The sequence below is a fragment of the Mustela nivalis genome (genome assembly GCF_964662115.1).
Source record: "Mustela nivalis genome assembly, chromosome: 5".
Taxonomy (NCBI): Eukaryota; Metazoa; Chordata; class Mammalia; order Carnivora; family Mustelidae; genus Mustela; species Mustela nivalis.
Genome location: NC_139024.1, coordinates 45,757,374 through 45,778,631, shown reverse-complemented (window position 1 = coordinate 45,778,631; position 21,258 = coordinate 45,757,374). Strand labels below are relative to the sequence as shown.

Below are 21,258 nucleotides of genomic sequence, written 5' to 3'. Positions count from 1 at the left end.
TATCTATGATAAGAACAAGACTATAGACATTACATTTTTTTTTTCTTCAACGTTTTTATGTAGTGATTATTTCTTTGCCTGGATAGAAAATAAAAGAATTTTTTTTTTCATGAGCCTTGTCACTAGATGGTGCTGGAGTTATTTGGGAAAGCAAACATGGGCTACAATGAGTAAAAGATCTTTCCCCCTTTGATGTGACAGTTACCTAGAACAACGATTACATTTTCTTTAATGTATAAACAGCTTTCAAAATCTTTCTGAGTAATTAGACATCTACTTATGTTTAACAAGATTTTTTGAGTTAAATAAACTCTGAGACATCAGCTGTCATGGTTTTAGCACAGTGAAGAAAAAGAAAGGAGCAGAACATTATAGCCTTCAGACACCTGTTCTCACAGAATGAGGACAATTGCTAAGCACTGGGATTATAATCCTTGGATCACATCAATAGCATAAGACTCCATCTATTTTCCTAGAGCTCCCCTTCAAACAGAAAAAACAGCATGTTTGCAAGATGAAAATACTTGAATTTTAACCAATTTTTATTTAATTCAGTTTAGGTATAATGTTGTCCAGTGGTTTAATTTTAGAGGAAATTCAAATTTCCCATTCATGAATTGCATCCTGTTCAAACATGGTATCAACCAGATGAACATTCTGATTATCAAAAGCTCATGATTTTACAAATATTTGCCCCATCGTTATACCATCACCCTGAAGCTTGGGGGGAAAGGGGAAGTGATGGGAACCTGAAGGTTATCTATTGTACCTCTTGTGCCTTAAGTAATAAAGTCTTTGGTCTCTGACTCAAGGCTTTTGTGCCAACATCTATGAAACTGTGGCAGGAGAACTTGTTAGCTGGCAGCTAGGGTAAATTTTAGATCCTTCAGTTCCTAGGAATAGCTTAACATTCCCTGTTGGGGCTGCTATGTGATATTCTGAGAATCTTTCCTGAAGGTCCACACTCAAACACACATCTGTCCTTTTATGACTTAATAAATACTAATTCCCTGTTTTAATTTTCTTGCTGCTTAAAATATTAGTTCCTATTTTCTGCCCTGAACCTCAGTGATAAATACTTTTTCACTATGCCAAATAAGACTTTCATTTTCAACCTTCAAAATGTTGTTATTTAGGAAGTTCTGGAGAAACGCAGAAATACTTATCATTCCATTATGATGTGGAAACGGTATTTTTAATTGTTTCACTACTGTCAAAGAATTCGACTGGAAGTGTGAAGACAAAAAAGGGTTCCTCGTAAGAGATCAGAACAGTTTTCTACCTTCTATTTAGTGACTCAGTATGAACCAGCTACCCACCCCTTATTGTTCACTAGGAGAGATTTTCTTCCCCTTTTGACTTTGCACCTTATAGGGGTGAGCTGAGATGTTATATAAAGAAATCATTAAACCGCCTACACTGAGCTTGTCTGGTGTTATACAGCCTTGGTGAATGTAGAGTATTTTACAATACCTCAGCCGTTGTGAGAAAAATCTTATCCGTGATATGTCTCAGTCCACAAGCCACGACACCAAGAGCCACTCCAGGAAACACATAGGAATTGTTTCCTTGGCCAGGATACAGGGTCCGTCCATTTGGAAGAGTGACTGGATCAAAAGGACTGCCACTGGCAAAGATCGCACGCCCCTACAACACAGACACACGACTAACTTTAAAAAGAAGTGTGATATTTTAAAACGAATGTATCATAACAGAACTACTCCATAGTTAAAGTACTGAGTGCTTAAAAGAAGACTAATTTTCATTGACTCTCTAATAAGTCCGGGCAAGTTTTTCTGATGTTTGCAGTAAGTTCTGGAGTGGGCGATTATTTCTGTTCTCTGTCTCACTCTCCTCAGAGAAGTGTGCAAAGCACAGGATACCCTGAGATCGCCACTCTCTTCTCTGCAGGGGTCCAACTTGCAAGCCTAGCAACCATTCTATAGGGGCTTCAGATTATAGACTTCTGAGGATAAAAAAAAAAAAATGATAGGTTAACATTAGAGCATTGGAAAGAATGACATTTTAGGTTAGAGTTTAAGGATCTACACATTTCAACATAATCACTTGGACAAATTTTATGTTTTCCTATGTTGTAAAGAATTATATAGAAAATCATGTAGGAAACAAATTTATTGGCACAAATGGAATAAGCAAATAAAAGGAAGGTTAGATTATCAATAATTGTCAAAAATTATCATATTTTCTCTAATCAGCATATTTTGTCACACTGTTTTGGAGAAACCTCCTGTATCGCACGCTCCAGATGGCAGTGACTTAGGGTCTACCAGGTGCTGCAATTCCATACTGCTAATCACAAAGGAAGAGGGGCATCCGGGTGGCCCCATCAGTTAAACATCCAGCTCCTGCTTTCAGCTCAGGTCATGATCTCAAGGTTGCGAGATCGAGCCCCATGATTGTCCTGCACTGGGTATGGAGTCTGCTTGGGATTCTCTCTCCCCCTCTCCCTCTCCCCCCTACTCATGTGTTTTCTCTCTCCCTCTCTCAAAAGGAAGGAAGACACTAATCTGCAAAGATGAGGGTAGACATATAGCTGAGAACAGTCAGGCTTCTAAAGAAGGTATAGGAAACCCTTGACAAATAAAGTATCATAATCTAAGAAATCCATTTGAGAAGTCCATAGCACCAAATCCCCAAGACATCATCTCAATGATCACAGACTGGGCTATAACTTTCATCCCTATTTAGAGTCTAAATCCATTAAAATGTTAATAGTATTAACTTAATATTCATTTTTAACAAAGATCATAATATACCTTTTGTATACAGGTAAAGTTGTATGATTCAATCTTCATTAGGGTATAAAAAGATGAAAACATATAAGAAAGAAAACAAATTCTCATCTAGATGTTTGTAGAACACTTACATTTTAGAGAACATTAGGTTCTGTTTTCAGACAAGTCTGATACATTTTGCTCTGTTTAGCGATAAAATATTTTATTAAAAGAAACTCTAATATAACTTATTACTTGATATATAGATTATATATCTTCAAAAACTGTATCTGAGAAAAAGACCTATAACATCATCTCTCTCCCTGCCTTCAGTGCCTGCCTACTCTTTTAGAATCATCATTTTAGGGAGGAACGACATTCAGTAAATGACAGCTAAGCACTCTTATGTATGTGGATTGTTAATATGGGGAAGAAAATCTCTCTAAATATGTTGGATTATAGTTTTTCAGGATTCAATAATCTTTCTTTATTTTATATTTTTAACCTGTCCTGTGGTTAACCTCACCTCACCTGTGCCTGAATCTTTACTCGTCTTTGCTTGTGCCCTTTGGCTGAACCAGTATTTAAATTTTTAGCCTCAAAATGACTTTCAATTTTATTTCCTTGTTTTTTAATAACATAGAACATTAAGAGGATAAGAAAGAGTTTAGACCCTTTATATTAGACGCATTCAGATTTAAAACTACAATTATATAAATTTGGTTAATTGTGTTTGTGTCTATTACTGGTCTCTAAATTCTTCACACCTACTGAGATATACGGCAAAATCACTACATAAACACTTATTATATGCCTACTATGTGCAATGCACCATGCTAAAATTTTATTGCCCAGAGGAATTTGTTTTCCCTTGTAAAGACTGAAGGACTACCGAGGTGATGCCCTGCAAATTCCCCAGTCTAGAGATGGGTTGAAAATTAAAATTACTGAGGAGACTGAATGCCATCCCAAATAAGAAAGATAAGCAACAGAGTAGCTCCTTGCCAACAATTTCAATAATTCTAGTACTGAGCATTTAAGGTTATAATATTAAAGAAGCAGAGCCATCAAGTACTAATTTGTGCAGTGACTTAACTTTGCGTCATGTTTACCTTCTCCAGTTCATTTTGGATTTATTTCCAAAATAAATGTGCTAGATATATATGACTCAACCACTATTTTGTGGTAATGACATTTTCAAGTCTTTAAAGGGAAGAAAGCTCTTGTCAACCTATCAGTCAGGTATATATTAATACAAACATAGTATAAAATAAGCTATTTTTTAAGAGCAGTGAAGTACTGAAGCTCTGAGGACTCCTATTGCAACCTGACTGGATGTCAAAATAGCCGCCCAAACGTACCATCCATGGTGTCCAATTCAAACCCAGGATTTAGCAAAGCAAAAATAAGACTGTGGTTCTATACTGTATGCTTCAATGTTCAGAAATAGCTCACTGAGAGTTATTTTCATAAGCATCTAGAATCAAACTTTTTCCTTTTTAGCTTTCATACTTCAATCTTAGATACTTCCAAATCACTTGAGGAAAACTGTCAATAAACACTGCAAAGTTTATTTTGTTTTACCAAAGAGGAGGATTTGTACAACCACATTCTAGAAAAGGAAATAGCTCTTATCCATTCTGACTTGTTCACTTTTCTTTCAATCGTGGCTGTTTCATTTTTAAAGATTAAGTGGTAAGAACCTTAGATATCCTTGGCTCCCCTACAAGGAATAAGAATTAGGTTATTAAAATATCAGTCTGCACCAGCACTGGCGGAGCTGGGGGATGGGGAGGGGAGGGTAGAAATCAGTTATACTTTTGCTTTACCTTGGTTAGTTTATAGCACTGCTCTGCAGTACATTCTGCTTTGCTAGTTGGATTACTCAAAGCAAAAATAATGGGCCGTTCATTGAAGGCAGCCATATCTTTGAGAATCTGTTCTGAGAATGCACCACCAATTGCAGCAACTCCTAATGTAGAAACGAGAAACCAGTGAATAGACTACCATTGGTTAATTAATCTAAGAAGTCCCTGCCCTCAAAACAATGAGACATGTCAGGTCACTTTCTAATAGATCTTAAACAAAATACAGGCTAATTATGCTTTATAAACCAGTGCTAACATTTAAGATAATCATCCAATTCAATTGTAAAATTTAAGTATCACTCAGTGAAAGAATCCTAACAGAAGAATAAAGCAATTAGCATAATGGAAATGGAAAAAAATAATATTCCAAATATAGTATTTTATAAAAATTAGCAATAAAGGCTTATTACAGTTTCTATTATAGAGTATTCGCTTTTATTATGATCAACATCATTATTCTCGATACTGTGACCTGTTTTACAAGAGCTTCTAGGAATGAAGTATGATACAAAGTAAAGACTAACATTATATATACACAAAATAAGGCATAAAGTTTTATAACTATGGCTGAGTTTTTTAGCCACATTAAATTTGACTATATTTAAGATCTTATGTGCACATGCACTATGTAAGCTCCTGTGTTAAGTGTTATGAGGAATATAAGTATGGTCCCTGTCTTCAAGGAGAGTCCAGTTGAATAATGCTTTGTGGGGGTGGGGGGGCAGGGCTTTCCTGTGTATTTAGGATATTGAGCAGCAACCCCCGGTCTCTATCTGCTAGATGTCAGTAGCCCTGACCACCTTACCTTCAACCCCTCCGAAGTTGTGACAACCAAAAACATCTCCAGACAATGCCAAATGTTTCTTTGGCATCACTCCCATTTGAGAACTACTGTCTATCTGGAGTAATCAAGCCTGGTGAAGAGTTGATTATGCCAAAGATCAAGAGGTTGACCGAGTTAGCAGAGGGAGCCCCCACTGGGGCTGGAATTGGTAAGACTGAGAAGACGGTACATATTAAATTTACAAATCTAGGTGTCCCTGGAGTACTAATGATTCAGTGAATGTGTAATTGTGTTGGTGAATTCCAAATGACAAAATCTCAAAAAAGTTAAATTATACCTTAAAAATCAGTAGGAAAATGAATCAGGCCAAAATGGGGTCAGGGTGGGCTTTACTGAAAAGAGGGAGAAGTTTACCTATGAGGGCAGTTGGTTTTATTTCTTGAACAATGGCTTCCAGGTTCTTCATTTCTTCATGTTCATGGGCAAATTCCTCCTTCTCTTGTGTTAGGGCAGCTCTTCCCTAAGTAAAGCAAATAAAAAGAAATGTTAAATCTGCCAAACATATGTGAGCCAAAGAAATGTCAGAATATTACACATATTACCGGTATTTGGGCTTATTAACATTTTCATGTACCATGTGTTATAGCTGCTCTTACACTCTCTTCTCCAATTATCAGAGTATTCTTTCATTCAGTTTTCAACAAATACTGTGTCTCAGAAAATGTTTTAGGAAATGGGGATGTAACAGTGAAAAAACTTAAGTGTTTCCCTTTCTGGACTTTTATTTAATATTAAAAATCTTAATTCTTCAGACATTTGTGAGAAACCAGCACTAACAAATGGCAATGTGCAATGTCACTTAAATATCATGTACTAAACTTTATTTGTGTTAAATAACAGTGTCTTAGAATGCAGAGCTGGCTTCAGCCACAGTACTTCCAAATTGCGTACCATTGAGTAAAAATAGAACTTGATGCCGTATTTATACCATAGTTTGATTTTTCTGAACAAGAACTAGCTTTGCATATTTTTATCTTAATGTTTTGTTTACAAATGTGTCATGTATTATATCTAGGAAACATCTGGTTATAATTTTCTAGCTGCAAATTTTTAGGATTTTGACTTAAAATAATAAAGCCCCGCCTAATGTTACATGGAGCTTTAAGACTTAAAAGTTGTTGTCATGTATTTCATATAATCCCCTCAACAATTTTAAAAAGCAGGGCAACTACAGGGCGCCTGGGTGGCTTGGTCAGCTGAGAGTCAGACTCTTGACTTTGGCTCAGGTCATGATCTCAGGGTCGTGAGATGGAGCCCCTTGTGGGCTCTGTGCTCAGTTGGGAGTCTGCTTGGGATTCTTTCCCTTTGCCGCCGGCCCCACCCCGGCCCTGCCTCTGCCTTGCTTGCAGACATGTGCACTCTCTCTCTCTCTCTCTCTCAAATAAATAAATCTTGAAGAAAAAAAAAACAAAACAGGAAGAAGTAGGGCAAGTAATTAGAGTCATTTTACATGAGAAGACAGAGGCTCTGAGATGTTAAGGGACTTGCCCAGGGCAGATGCTGAAACTCAGTCTTTCTAATAATACATACAGCACAGTACAGTCCTAGAGAAAAAGCTTTACAAATGGTATGTTTGTTTTAGTACATTTGTTCTTAAATGGTGTATGTCCGATTGCTTATAAATTGTTACCCCTGAAGATGGTACAAATTTCTTGTTTTGAAAGGTTATGACCATTTTATTTCTGTTTTTAAAGATTTATTTATTTTAGAAAAAGAGAGTGTGTGTGTGAGTAGGGGAAGGGGCAGAGGGAAGAGGCAGAAAGAGAAGCAGACTCCCCACTGAGGAGTCCCCATATGGATCCCACACTCTGAGGATCATAACCTCAGTTGAAATGAAGAGCTGGATGCTTAACTAACTGAGCCCCCCAGAGGCCTCTATTTCTGTTTTTAAAATACACGTGGATTCTGCTTGGGATTCTTTCCCACTTCTTCTCCCTCAACCTTTGCCCCTTCCCCTGCGCATTCTCCCTCCCTACAATAAATAAATTTTTAGAATCTTAAAATAAAAAAGGTACTTGGGATTATGCCAGGTTTTACTGTGTGTGTGTGTGTGTGTGTGTGTGTGTGTGTGCGCGCGTGTGTGCGCATGCACCAGTTTTTAACAAGAGCTCAATGTTAGTTGCAGTCATAATTAAAATTATTGCAAAGATAATATTTCATTTTATGTGTATGTCATTTTTTTTCCAATCTATTCATTCATTTGTTAATGGACACTTGGGTTGCTTCCTGTCTTGGCTACTGTAAATAACACTTTCTTAAATTTTTATTTTTTTATTTATTTGACAGAGAGAGAGATCACAGGTAGGCAGAGAGGCAGGCAGAGAGAGAGAGAGAGGGAAGCAGGCTCCCTGCTGAGCAGAGAGCCCGATGCAGGACTCGATCCCAGGACCCTGAGATCATGACCTGAGCCGAAGGCAGAAGCTTAACCCACAAAGCCACCCAGGCACCCCGAGACGTGATTTTTTAAAAAATTCCCTTTTAATAATATAAAGGAATGTACAATACTGAAATCTTTATGACTCTCACCAAATTGCAGGGAGGGGCTACCTGGGGCTCTTATCCTCATCTCTCTTAGCTTCTCAGCCAGGAAATCTATTTCATTTACATATCTCAATTACAGAGATTAATTCAATATTATCCTAACATATAAACAAAGTCCAGGTTTAAGGATAATTTATTAGTCACAAATGATTAAAAAAAAAAAAGGCATTTGGGAGTACCTCAGAACTCCCTCCAAATATTTTGATAATTCAGACTTTGACTCAGATCCCAATTCCTCATCATCCATTTCCTGTGTCAGTGTTCTTTGCACTGTAACTTGACAGTTCCTTCCACAAAAGGCAGTTATACTTTCCAAGCCCTTGTCTTTGGACTTGAATATGCAATTTCTTTGGTCAATAAAATGGATGCTGAAATGAGAGTGTGCCAATTCCAAGCTTAGGCCTTAAGATTAATTGTTGTTTCTGCTTATTCTCTCATACCTTTGCTATTTGTGCTTTAAAAGTATGCCACCTGGCTAGCCGTCTGGTTCATCAAGGATGAAAACCTTGTGAAAAAGACCTGCACCCAACCTATGACTTAGAGCCACCCGGCCAACATTATCAGAGCTACTCCACCTAGCCCTTAGGTATGTGAGAAATAAATCCTTATTGTTGCATGTCACTGATTTTTTTGTGGCTTTTGATAACTCAGCAACAGCTGAGTGAGACAGGGGATAATTTTTTTGGATTCAGGGGATAGTTTTAACTTCAATTATACACTCCATCATTTCTTTTTACTCATTGTTCTTATCTGTTGTTTTGGGGATAAGAGGTTCCTTTTCCTCAAATGATTTAATTAAAGTAATGCTTTTACAATCTATCTGAACCTCAATGCTCTTATTACTGCTTACTTATTTGGCCAAGAAAATAATCTTGTGGGGCACCCGGGTGGCTCAGTTGTTAGGCATCTGCCTTCGGCTCCGGTCCTGATCCCAGGGTCTTGGGATCCAGCCCCGCATCAGGCTCCTTTCTCCACAGGAAGCCGACTTTCCCTCTCCCACTCCCCTTGCTTGTGTTCCTGCTCTCGTTAGCTCTCTGTCAAATAAATGAATAAAATCTTTAAAAAAAAAATCTTGCATTATCGGAAAAGAAAGAAAAATTCTGGTCTTGGATAGGAATAAGAACTTGGAACCATTTGAGAGTTATAGTATTTAACTAAATTATTTCTGAACTATTTCTGGAAATAGTATAAGCTAAAATTCATGACTATTTTTGTTCTCACGACAATGAAAATTTCTAGGACAGATACTAAATAAAGTTGCAGCTTGGGGAGACATATTTCCGGGGAATAATAACTTTTAGCTTCCAGCATTCTAAACTAAATACAATGTGTTTTGCGTTATTGCTCTTTCCCAGAAATGCATATACTCAATTTTAAGTATAAAGATATTAGACTAATATCTACCCGAGGCTAGACATGGCAAATGCTATGGAACTCCACATTGTTTCTAGCATGGTTCCTGCACATCTGAGGCTAAAGGGCTAAATGAGGTCTTGCAGCTAGAGCTTCTACTTTCAACACAGCGGTCACCAAGCTGAGGTACCTTCAAAGGACCTTGAGGGAGACAATGCACATCATGAAGCAGTGGGCATATGGCTCTTCCCCAAGCCTATGGTAGTGCTTGTTCGTTTTCAGGCAAAAGCAGGAGTCTCTAGTGTCTAGCCCAACACCCACATGTGAGGCCCAAGTAATGGTGGTGGTAGCGGCCACCATATTTGGCAGCTTTCCTGTTTTGGCAGAGACTGATTCTCCAGCCCGCAGTTAACAGCAGTTTCCTCACTAATGCAGATACGCATTACAGCTATTCCTGAACACTGAGCCTGTGTCTACTTCCTCTTTGGTTTTCCTTAAAGATTTTATTGATTTACTTGAGAGAGAGAGCAAATGAGTGGGGGCCAGGGGGGAGGAGAACAGGCTTCCTGCTGAGCAGGAATCCCAACTTGGGCTCAATCCCAAGGTTCTGGGATCATGACCTGAGCTGAAAGCAGACACTTAATGGACTGAGCCACGAAGGCGCCCCATGTGTCTACTTCTTCTAAGGTTTAGAGATTTGTATTTCACAATGTTTTTATGGACAAGGGAACTTTAATGTGTGCTATGTTCTCTAACAGAAAAAGATCTCAGGATAATTATTCAAACTACTCCAAACTGAATAGAGTCACCGCAACACAATGTTGTGTAATCTTCAGGGCTGCTGGGAAAATGCATAACTCAGAGAGAAGACAGTGTATCACAGGGTTTGCCTACTGGTCTTTTCTGTTTTCCACCTGACAAAATGTAAGCATTATGCAAATATAATTCAATAAATTTACTATAGTATCTGAAAATGTCATATTACTTTTTCTTTTAAGATTTTGTTTTTAAGTAATTTCTACCTCCATTGTGGGGTTTGAACTTACACACCCTAGATCAAAAGTCACATTCTCCACTGACTGAGCCAGACAGGCACCCCCTGAAAAGGTCAATTTTATATCCAAATCCTGAAACCCTTTTCATCTATGGTAGAGAATCCTAATTGTCCACCAATAGTCATGCTCTCCTTTTTAAATTTTTTTTAAGTTCTATTTTTGTAATCTCTGCTCAGTATGGGGCTCAAATTTACAACCCCAAGATCAAGAGTTGCATGTTGTTCTGACTGAGCCAGCCAGGTACCTCATGTTCTCCTGTTGTTGTTGTTTTAATTATATTGTTGTGAAAACACAATATGAAATCTTAAATTTTTAGGTGTACAATCTCTCTTTAAAAAAAAACAGCATTTTTTTCATTCACTCCTTTTTGATAATAAAACTTCCCAGTTTTAGCCAATCACATTACTACCCAGGTGGATGCTCTTTTCTAGACTCCTTGCAGCCTAGAGTGCCTTGAGACTTTCTCTGGTCAAAAGGACAGAGTCAAAGTGATGTGTACAACTTCTGACCCAGCTACCCTGTCCCCGTCTTGCCCCGCCCCCAATCCCAGCCCCATCCATTCCCCACCCTCTCTCCCTGGCTGGCTGGAACAGTGAGACCTGGAAAGCTTCTCTGTACCCAGGGATAGATGATAGACACACAGATGCCCCTTTTCTGCCTACCTACATACTATTAAGTGACAAAGAGATAAATTTCAACTCAAGGTACCATATTTTGGGGTCTCTTTGTATAACAATTTAACTTAAAATCTAACCAATCCGTACCTTTAGGCTAGAAGTCTCTTCATTTCAGATCTGAAAATAGCACATATACAGTCAGAAAGAAACTGCCTTGACAAACCCTTATCTTCTGGGAAGGCCAATGAGCAAAACATTAAAATCAAGAAATTTTTCCAGATTCATAGCAAAGTAAATTCTACCACTTCTCTATACTTAAACAATTGTTGTTTTTTATTCCCAAATTCTTGGCTCACTGCATTTTAATACAATTCATTTTTTTTTCAATTTTGTATCATTGGCTGTAAATAATCTTCTGCGTAGGGGCGGCGCTGGGTGGCTCAGGCTGTTAAGCATCTAACTCTTGGTTTCAGCTTTAGTCATGGTTTCAGGGTCCTGTGGCTGAGCCCACACTGAACTCTGATGCCCAGCACGGAGCCTGCTTGTCCCTTTCCCTTTGCTCCTCCCCTCACTTGTGCTCTCCCTCCCTCTGTCTCTCTCTCCCTCAAATATATAAATAAAATCTTTAAAAAAATAGCATTTTGTATATTTGAAAACAGATACTGAATCACACTGTCTCCTTTCCCAAGGGAGGAACCCTGATGTTTTTAATCTACTTTTTTACTTGAACCCATCTCTCTTCCCTATCACAGTTAGTGGCTCAACTGAACTCTCATATGCTCTTATTCCCCTCTGGATACCACAGAACTGAAAACTGCACTGGAATAACCAGTGTTGAATATGGCCAAGGAAGACCACACTTCCTAGATCTGGCTTTAAATGTTCTATTATTGCATTCTACTCTCATGTTTTCTTCTTTAATAGCAGTAAAATATGATCAGTCTTCCCCTGTGGTTTACTTCAAGTAGAAAGGAGAAACCCCACAGAAAGGATGGTAGGGGAAAGGAACATCGGGAAGATTTCCAGAACTATCAATAGAAATAGGAAAGACTAAAAAAGAGGAAAACATGCCACTGCTTTGTTTATTTTAAAAAGTGCTTAGGCTAGCCAAACAGTAAGATTCCACACAATCCATGGAAAAATGGCCTGGCCCAAAGCAAGAGGTAGAAGAATCAAGAGAAGAATCACAGTGAAGGCTTGCTGAGGGCATCTGGTGTTCCTAGTCTGAGAAAACAACCAGTTCTTGACCATTCAACTTACTGACAAACTACATGACAAGGCGAATACATCCAAAATGCTTCTGGTATACAGTTTAAAATAAGTTCACACATGATCTCTCTAAAAATGGAAATCTATTCATTTTCATTGATTGCTATAAATATAGCATTAATTTGTGATAAATTTTATTGGCTAGGGACATGAATAAATCACTAGTAGCAGAATGCATTCTAATAGTCGACAGCAAATAAATTTATGTTACTCCTGAAAACTTCTCATGATATTCAGAAAAGTAAATAAAAGCTCCCCAGTGAGACACAGAAAAACGCCATCCACAAATGCTAGAGAGAAAACATGGGACTAAGGCTCCGGATCGCAGCCCCAGGCTCTTCCCTTCACGCATGACCTAGGGCATGTCCTTTGAGACTTCCATGGATGTTGATTTCTCCATCTATACAAACAGTTTGGATTAGTGGTGAGGACAATGTGATGAAAGTGAGCCAGATCTGAACTTTCCAGAGCACCAGACTTACCTCAGGAAAGAGATTCCTGAGCCCTGCTTTCAGATATTCTAATTTAAGTCCAGGAGGAGGCTCTGGAATCTGTGATTTTTTTTTTTTTTTTAAGTCTCCCAGGCGACTAAGATGATGTCCAGTTTTGAGAATCACTGCACCAACTGATTTATCAGATTTCTACCAGATGCATTTTAAAAAGATATGTGATATATTTCAAAAACATACAAAATGCTTTTTCTTTTACTAAAGAAGAAAAGCTGTAGAACAACCAATTATTATTCACAAATTTCTAGTACTGCTTTTTTTGACTGACAACTTTACATACAATGAAAAATATTTAATGTTTAAATCTCCTGAATTTCCTGGAATGAGAAGCAAATTACAAAGAAGATGGATAACCATTGTATGAAAGGCAAAGGTGTATGATTTCAGCATGAACACTTTGCTTTCTGAATCACAGCAACAGCACAGGCAGCGCCCAGCCAGCTGAAGCCAGATCTTGACCAGAAGACATCTACCCAGTAAGAAACACAGATTACCCACAACCTCTCCCCCAAAGGCTTGATTCTTTCGGGTGACTTAGGAAGGCCAGGAATCATGAAATGGAATACGAGCACCACTGAAAGCCTCTACTTGCCAAAAACAGAAGAATCAAAAGACAAAAAGCAAGGTCTCTCAAGTAACTGCTGTACCATTTTCAAAGTCTATTTGAAGAGCTGGTTTAGATGAAGAAAATTCTAGAATGGGACCTCTAGGTCTGGCGGTATTAAGGCAACTGCCTACACCTTCAGACTTCTATTTTCCGAACCAATGGCTCATTTTCCTCCTTCTTTCAAAATCTGATTTGGAGTCCATATTCTTTATGCTACTCCTGTCCGTTGGAGATGGATATAGAAGATTTCTTGTCTATTCATTCCCACTTCCGGGATCCCTTACTCAAACACTTTTTGCCTTCTTTTAGCAAAGTGAACATGGGCATTTCTTATTGTAGAAATCCCAAATCCTGTGTGTGTTTTTTTAAAGAGTCTTTAATTACACCAAATGTATTATGGATAGCTGAGATTTTTTTTTTTTGAGTGTTATTATTTCTTCAATCTCCCCTACCCCTTATTTTGTGCTGATTCTTAGGAGAGGAGAGAAGATATAGCTAAATCATACTGAATTACTACCTTTTTCAAAAGTACAGATGTTCTGGTGCGGGTGGAAAGGATAGGTAGCAAAGACCTCAATATTTGGGGTTAGCATTTCATGGCCCACGATAGATAGAAAAAATTAACTATGGATTGTTACTGATAAATATTTATTCCTTCCTACACACAGGCACTAGAAGACTTCTTCCACAAGGGTTTTCGTTTGCCTTCTCTTAGAATCCATGCCTGCTTGGATATTTTGCCCCATTGCACTGGCCAGGTCTGCTGTCAGGTGATCAGTTTATCAGAGTTGAACTTGGCCCCTCTCTGCATCTGTACACGGGGCCCTCCTTGCAGACTGCCAATGCCATTTCACTGCCAGAATAATTATCACCTTGTCTGATGATGACAGAACTCCATAAATGAGGGAACCACACAGTATACTTTTTAGTTTCTGGTTTTCTGTCTTTAAAAAGTGAAGGAGTTTATTCTATGTTATGTATTATAAAAAATTACATGACAAATAAATAAAATTAATAAAATGATGCTTATTGGTTTTTAGGAGAGGTTGTGAAAGTACTAAGGATAAAGGACAAAAAACAAAAAATCATGTAAATCTGAAAGCAAGATTACACTAATTTATAAGTTATCCTCAGACTTACTAGTTCTATAACAAAGATCAACATAATAATTTTGACTTTTTAAAAACTTGAAAGAAAAAGTGGTTAATTGAAGCTTCATGCTTCTTTTATATTAAATAGCACATAAGCTGTTAAATATATAACAATCTTTTAACATGTAACTTTATCTTGGCAAGCAGAATATATGCAGTTCTTTATTCTGGCAAGTAAAAGACATGAGGTAAGAGTGACTGATTAGGTCTAGGCAACAAACTTCACAGTTATTCCAAGTATTGTAATCCACAGAATTTGGAGTCTCACTTTAGTAAATCTATACTAAAATTATTTGAGATGCTAAAAAAATCTGTATATTTTCTATAAAGATTTCACATAAAAATGTCATTAGAAATCACAAAAGAAATCCACAGCCACAGACTTCCACTTTTTTTTTTTTTAGATATTTACATGTATTACATCCCTAAATACAATGTAATTTGTATATCTTTTTTTCCATGGCTCCAACTTTTTACATGCAGATATTTCCAAAATCTCTATCTGCAGAAGCCGAGACCCTTATCCTGAGTGTCTGTCTCTGATTGCCACGGGGACATCTCCATGAGATCAGCAAAGGTAACTTTAACCCTAACTTGCTATGTCCAAGCTGAATGACATTATCTTTCTTTTTTTTTTTAAAGATTTTATTTATTTATTTGACAGAGAGAGATCACAAGCAGGCAGAGAAGCAGGCAGATAGAGAGGAAGTGAAGCAGGCCCCCTGCTGAGCAGAGAGCCCGACGTGGGACTCCATCCAAAGACCCTGAGATCATGACCCGAGCTGAAGGCAGCGGCTTAACCCACTGAGCCACCCAGGCACTCCACATTATCTTTCTCTTAAACATGATCTCTTCGTTATTCCTTTTCTATAGTAATAACCACATCATTTATCCAGACACCCAAGGAGTCCTGCTAGATTCCTGTCTATACCACCCTACCCTATTCCTCCCTCCATATTTAGTGGTTGCTAAGTATGCCAATCCTGTTTACTAAACATCTACTGAATAAAATGTCTTTCACTTACCCCCCATAATCACTGCTTTATTTCAGGCACCGATGAATTTTTATTACTACAACAGCTTTGTAACTAGTTTCCTTTACTCCGTTTGCCCTCATTTCAATCCATCCTCCACAATGCCTACAGTGACAAGACACTAACCCCCTCTGCATAAGTTTCTTCAATTGTTCATTGTCAGGATTTAGAAGAGCCTTTGTCACCGGTCAGTCATCTGCTTCCCTTCAAATCTAAGCCCTGAATGTCTTTTATAGTGAAATATCCTCTTTAGCAAATACTCTTCCTCTGCCTGGAAGGCCATTCATCAATCATTTATTAACAAAATATGTATTTGCCAATTATGTGCTAGACACTATGCAAGGCTTTGAAGACACAGAGAGATGAAAGACATGATCACAGGTTCAGCCAAGATCTCCTAGTGAAATTTCCATAATACTTCCCTTGTCTCACTTCCAGATAGAAGACATTTAAAACATCTGTGGAGACTCAAGAACTCCTAACTCTTCCTTTCAAACTGAGGTGAAGAAACACCTTTTCTAGGAACCCTCCTCTGCAGGTCCATTCTTCTCATCAGTGCAGCTGGGAACTTCATTTCCAGGGCACCCCTGGTAGCAAGAATGTATTTCTCTAACACTTTCATATAGAGACGTAACTTTCAGATTGATTTCTTCCCACTAGTTTGTGGGCCTCCTGAGACCAAGGGATTTACTAAGTCCTAGAGTCTAGTACGATGCCTGACCAAGAGGCAATTTCATTCAGCAAATCTCATTTCATGATCATGATATAAGTTGTGTGCTCAAAATGTATAACTTTCTCTATTTATGACGATTCTTCAAAGCTATAGCAGTTTTTAAGTCAAAAAATTTTAAACTTTATGTTTTTCTTATATTATAAAAAATGACATTTCAAGTTAATAAAATTAATAAAATGATTATTATTTGATTCTCGGGAGATATTGTGAAAGTACTGCCTGTCTTATCTTACTTTCTTATACTCATTTGCCACAAAAAGTTATGCATATACTCTTTATTAAGGCAAAATTTGTCTATATTAGTTTAAAACCTTTTTTCTAGCTTTAAAAGAACATAATTGCTTAGGAGAATTTGGAATATACAGAAAGGCATTAAAATAATATGTTTTAAGCTAATACATATTTTATACATTTACTTCCATAATTGTATATGCAACTCAATGTTTTTTAGATTTATTATTTATTAGAGAGAGAGAGTATGCACACATGCAAGCAGAGGTAGGGAAAGGGCAAAGGAAAAGGGAGAGACAAAATCTGAAGCAGACTCCCCACTGAGCATGGAGACTGACATGGGGCTCAATCCCTAAGATATGACCTAAGCTGAAATCGAGAGACAGCTGCTTAACCACCTGAGCCATGCAAGAGACCCTACAACTCAATTTTTAAAATATAAAATAATAAGATATAACATGGTGTTTTCCTTCTTTCATCTAACATTATATTAGTAAGTCTTTAATGTCATAGTTCTTTAAAAAAATGTATGTATATGCATATGGAATGGAATATTCAGCCATTAGAAAGGATGAAATCTTACCATTTGCAACAACATGGATGGAGCTAAACAGTTATTATGCTAAGTAAAATAAGTAAGTTGGAGAAAGACAAATACCATATGATTTCACTCGTGTGTAATTTAAGAAACAAAAAAGAGAAATTTAAGGAAAAAAAAAAGAGACAGAGAAGCAAACCAAGAAAGAGACTCTTAACTACAGAGAACAAACTGATGGCTACTACAGGGGAGGTGGGTGAGGGATGGGTGATACGGATAATGGGGATTCCGGAGTGTACTTGTGATGAGTAAAGGTATATGTAAGTGTTGAATCACTACACTGTACACCCAAAACTACTATTACATTGAGTGTTAACTAACTAGAATTTAAATGAAAACTTCAAAAATGAAAAGAAAAAAACACAAAACATTGTGTACATCTCTCTCTATAAAATATATTCTTATGGGGCGCCTGGGTGGCTTAGTGGGTTAAGCGACTGCCTTCGGCCCAGGTCATGATCTCGGGATCGGGCCCTGCATCGGGCTCTCTGCTCAGCAGGGAGCCTGCTTCCCTCTCTCTCTCTCTCTCTGCCTCTCTGCCTACTTGTGATCTCTACCTGTCAAATAAATAAATAAATGAAATCTTAAAAAAATATATTCTTACAATGGAAACTATTGGCTCAGAAGCATAAACTTTTAAAGGTCTTGGATACACAAAAGCCAGTTTTCCAGAAAGTTTGTACACCTTCACATTTGCTTCTATACTAAATTCCAGAAGTCTATGCTGATCACTGGTTATTTTACATATTCACCTTCAGACAGAAAGGGAATTCGAGTTTTTTTTCTGGCAGTTTAAGGAAGAGCACTTAATGTGCAGTAATATTAATGCCTTATAACTAGAAGTAATATTAGTGTATAAGTAATATGAATGCCGTATAACTATGTAGCAATATGGTCAACCTACCTAGTCTTACTTGGTTCTCACAATAACCTAGGAAGTAGGTCCTGTTATCTTTATTAGAGCTGGGAAACCACCTTGTAGTTAACACTGAACAGCCCACTTATTAAAATCATTCTCAGAATTCCCATTCAAACCCTCAAGAATTTATTCCAGAGAAAGTAGCAGGCAAAAGAGTAGCTATTTCATCATCTGTTCTTTTTTTTTTTTCCTAGCTAGTGTGCAATTTGACAGACAGCCCTTAATAAAAGGAGCTAACCTAGGTGTTTCAGCAACAAACTGCCTCATCTGGAAACTAATTCAAATGCACTGCCAACCTATAGAATTGTAAGGGGCCCTCATACTTCACAGGCTGCTTCTGTAGCCAAGCTGGTCTTTTTTTTTCCAGAAGAGTATCAATATCATTGTATGACATGGACATTCATGTAAAATGGCTAGTCTTTTAACACAGTGTTAGGGGTAAGATGAGTGGAAGTAGTGATAATCTTTGAGATGGGCACCCAGAATAGCACATTCATTTTTCTTCAGTTGGAAATGTCAAATTCTTACCTTAACTATTAATCCTTTTGAGTCAACCAACCATATCTTCTTCATGGCTTCCTCTTTTGGTAAACCTTCTTTTTGCATGGCCATTACAATCAGGTGTGCAATCCCTAAGGCAGCCTGAGAAGGACATTATGAAAACAAAACTTGGAAAAGTTGTTCCACATAATAACTTACCAAGAGTTACATTTCCCTCCATTTTATCTTTGTTAATAAGAAAGAACAAAATGGTTCCACTGACTTAAAAAGCTATATTCCTTCATTTATACTGAGAGCAAAGTGTTTTTGTCACATTTTGGAGTAAGCTAATGAACAATTTTTTACTCTTCTTATCACAACAGAACCACTATTATGTGGTTTGCTCTTTAGCTACAGATAAACCAGTGATATCCTTGACTGTCATTACTTTAATCCTGTTAATGCAATTAAGATTTGCTCTAATGAGAAAATATTGAGCTTAAAAGAATGGCCTGGTCAGCCTTGCTTATTGGACTGTATTGTTTATTGTTGGGCTCCAGCTCCTCTAATTGAATTTGAAGAATGAAGCCTGGTCATTTGGATGGGAACTTGACCAATTAGGCAACAGAATAAAACACATAAATTCTCTGTCCCCAAGCATTTATTTATTCTGTTAATTTGGACAAAGAAAGTACTGTGAAATCTCTTGCAAGATTAAAGGAATCAACTTCTTTGGTATTTGATAAATTTTGTGATAATCTGTGAATATCCAAAACCTTTTCAGGGACAAACAAGCACCAGTTTTGAATCATCCAACCATGAATACCTCTGCCCTTCTGAGTATCAAGAAGTGGCCTGTACCATTCATCAAAAACCCTTTGGAAATTCAAAGAATTTGAACTCAAATAAGTTGACTAAAAGTAAATACAGCATGTAACAGCCACACAAATAAAAAACTCAAAAACAAACAAACAACAAAAAAGTAAACAAAAAAACCCCTCGAATTTTAATAAGATGTAATTTAGCCTTGATTTTTATTTTGATGTGAAAATGAACTTGTAATTTACGTTCTGAATACTTTGACATGTATATCTTGGCATTTAAGATTTAGCTTTGCATATTTCATTTTAAGAACTAAATCAAAACCAACACAATATACACAATTTCTACCAGTATAATACATTTAATCATATTTAATTTAAAAATCTGAAGCTTCTTATATAACCACAAAAGTATTTCTCCATTCATTACATTCTATAATTCTAAACAGATTTGGGCAGCTTTCTCACAAGAAGCTCAAACTCAATTGACATTTTAATTTCTATTTTAGGGGGTGAATTATCACTGGAGTCTAGTTTTCTTCTTTCAAATGATTAACTCATAACAAAAGAGAACAAAAAACAGTCCACTTTTGCCTCCCTGCCATCTCCTTCCAGCAATTGTAAATGTTTTGCTTCTTTTGCATGGGAACAATGCACAACAAGTCTCCAATTCAAATATTTTTTTCTTAAAAACTTGTATGTAGTTATATATGTGCACACTGGCTTGTGAGTCAAATTAAGAAAACTCTCATAGGTGCCTCCAGAGGATACTAAAAGTGTCAGATATAATATCTTAAATACTTCCAGGCTTTTTTTTTTTTTAAGGTTTTATTTATTTATCTGACAGAGATCACAAGTTGGCAGAGAGGCAGGCAGAGAGAGAGCGAGGGGGAAGCAGGCTCCCTACTGAGCAGAGAGCCCAATGCAGGACTTGATCCCAGGACCCTGAGTTCATGACCTGAGCCAAAGGCAGAGGCTTAACCCACTCAATCACCCAGGTGCCCCTACTTACAGGCTTTTATACATAATCACAAAATGTAAACTTTTTGTTCCTGCAAAATATGCAAAATAAAAGACCACGCCATGGCGTGGTCTTTTGTTTTGATAATCTCTAGAAATTTAAGATTGTGGAAAGTATCACTATACTTCTATACTAAAGCCTCCTAAGACAAATGAATATGCCTTAATACTTAACTGGGGAATCTTTCGAAAAAACCTATAGCTGGGGGCATCTGGGTAGCTCAGTGGGTTAAAGCCTCTGCTTTCAGCTCAGGTCATGATCCCAGGGTCCTGGGATCGAGCCCTGAATCGGGGTCTCTGCTCAGGAGGGAGCCTTCTTCCCCTCTCTCTGCCTACCTCTCTGCCTACTTGTGATCTCTGTCTGTCAAATAAATAAATAAAATCTTAAAAACAAACAAACAAACCTATAGTTGCAAAACACTAAAAATCTGAAAGATATGTCAAACTTCTAATTAATGAATAATTAAGATAAACTCTATTCATTAATTTAAGGAAATGTAAGTCTTGGATAAGCAGGTACCTCTCCAGCTCCTTGAAACAGTACTGTTTGATCAGACAATTTGTTCTTGGTTATTCGAAGAGCCGCAAGGATGCCAGCTACTGCCACAGACGCTGTTCCTGAAACAGGTAAGAAATAGCCTTGAGTAAACCTGAATCAGATCCTGCCAAACTTGACACCTGGAATCTTTATTCACATCGTGAACCCGTCGCACAACAGGGTAACTGGTACAGAAAGGGAATCTGCGGTTGGCTGACCCCGTGCTTAGAGGGGAGGTGAAATTCTCAGGCTACTGACATCAGTATTTTAGGATAGCAACCCACTACTATTCCTGATCACTTTCCAAAAAGATTCTGTGACTTAATGTGGTGATT

The 21,258-nt window shown here is 37.5% G+C and overlaps 1 protein-coding gene across 1 annotated transcript in view; it reads right to left on the bottom strand.

Annotated features, from left to right (window-relative positions):
* The window catches only part of ME1 (malic enzyme 1), a 181,133-nt gene that overhangs the window by 12,242 nt on the left and 147,633 nt on the right, over positions 1-21,258 (bottom strand). The window contains exons 8-12 of the mRNA XM_082731694.1: positions 20,906-21,003; positions 18,593-18,706; positions 5,802-5,907; positions 4,565-4,707; positions 1,474-1,647 (exon numbers count right to left, since the gene is read on the bottom strand). Of these exons, the coding sequence (XP_082587820.1) occupies positions 1,474-1,647; positions 4,565-4,707; positions 5,802-5,907; positions 18,593-18,706; positions 20,906-21,003 (635 nt within the window). The remainder of the gene's footprint in view (positions 1-1,473; positions 1,648-4,564; positions 4,708-5,801; positions 5,908-18,592; positions 18,707-20,905; positions 21,004-21,258) is intronic.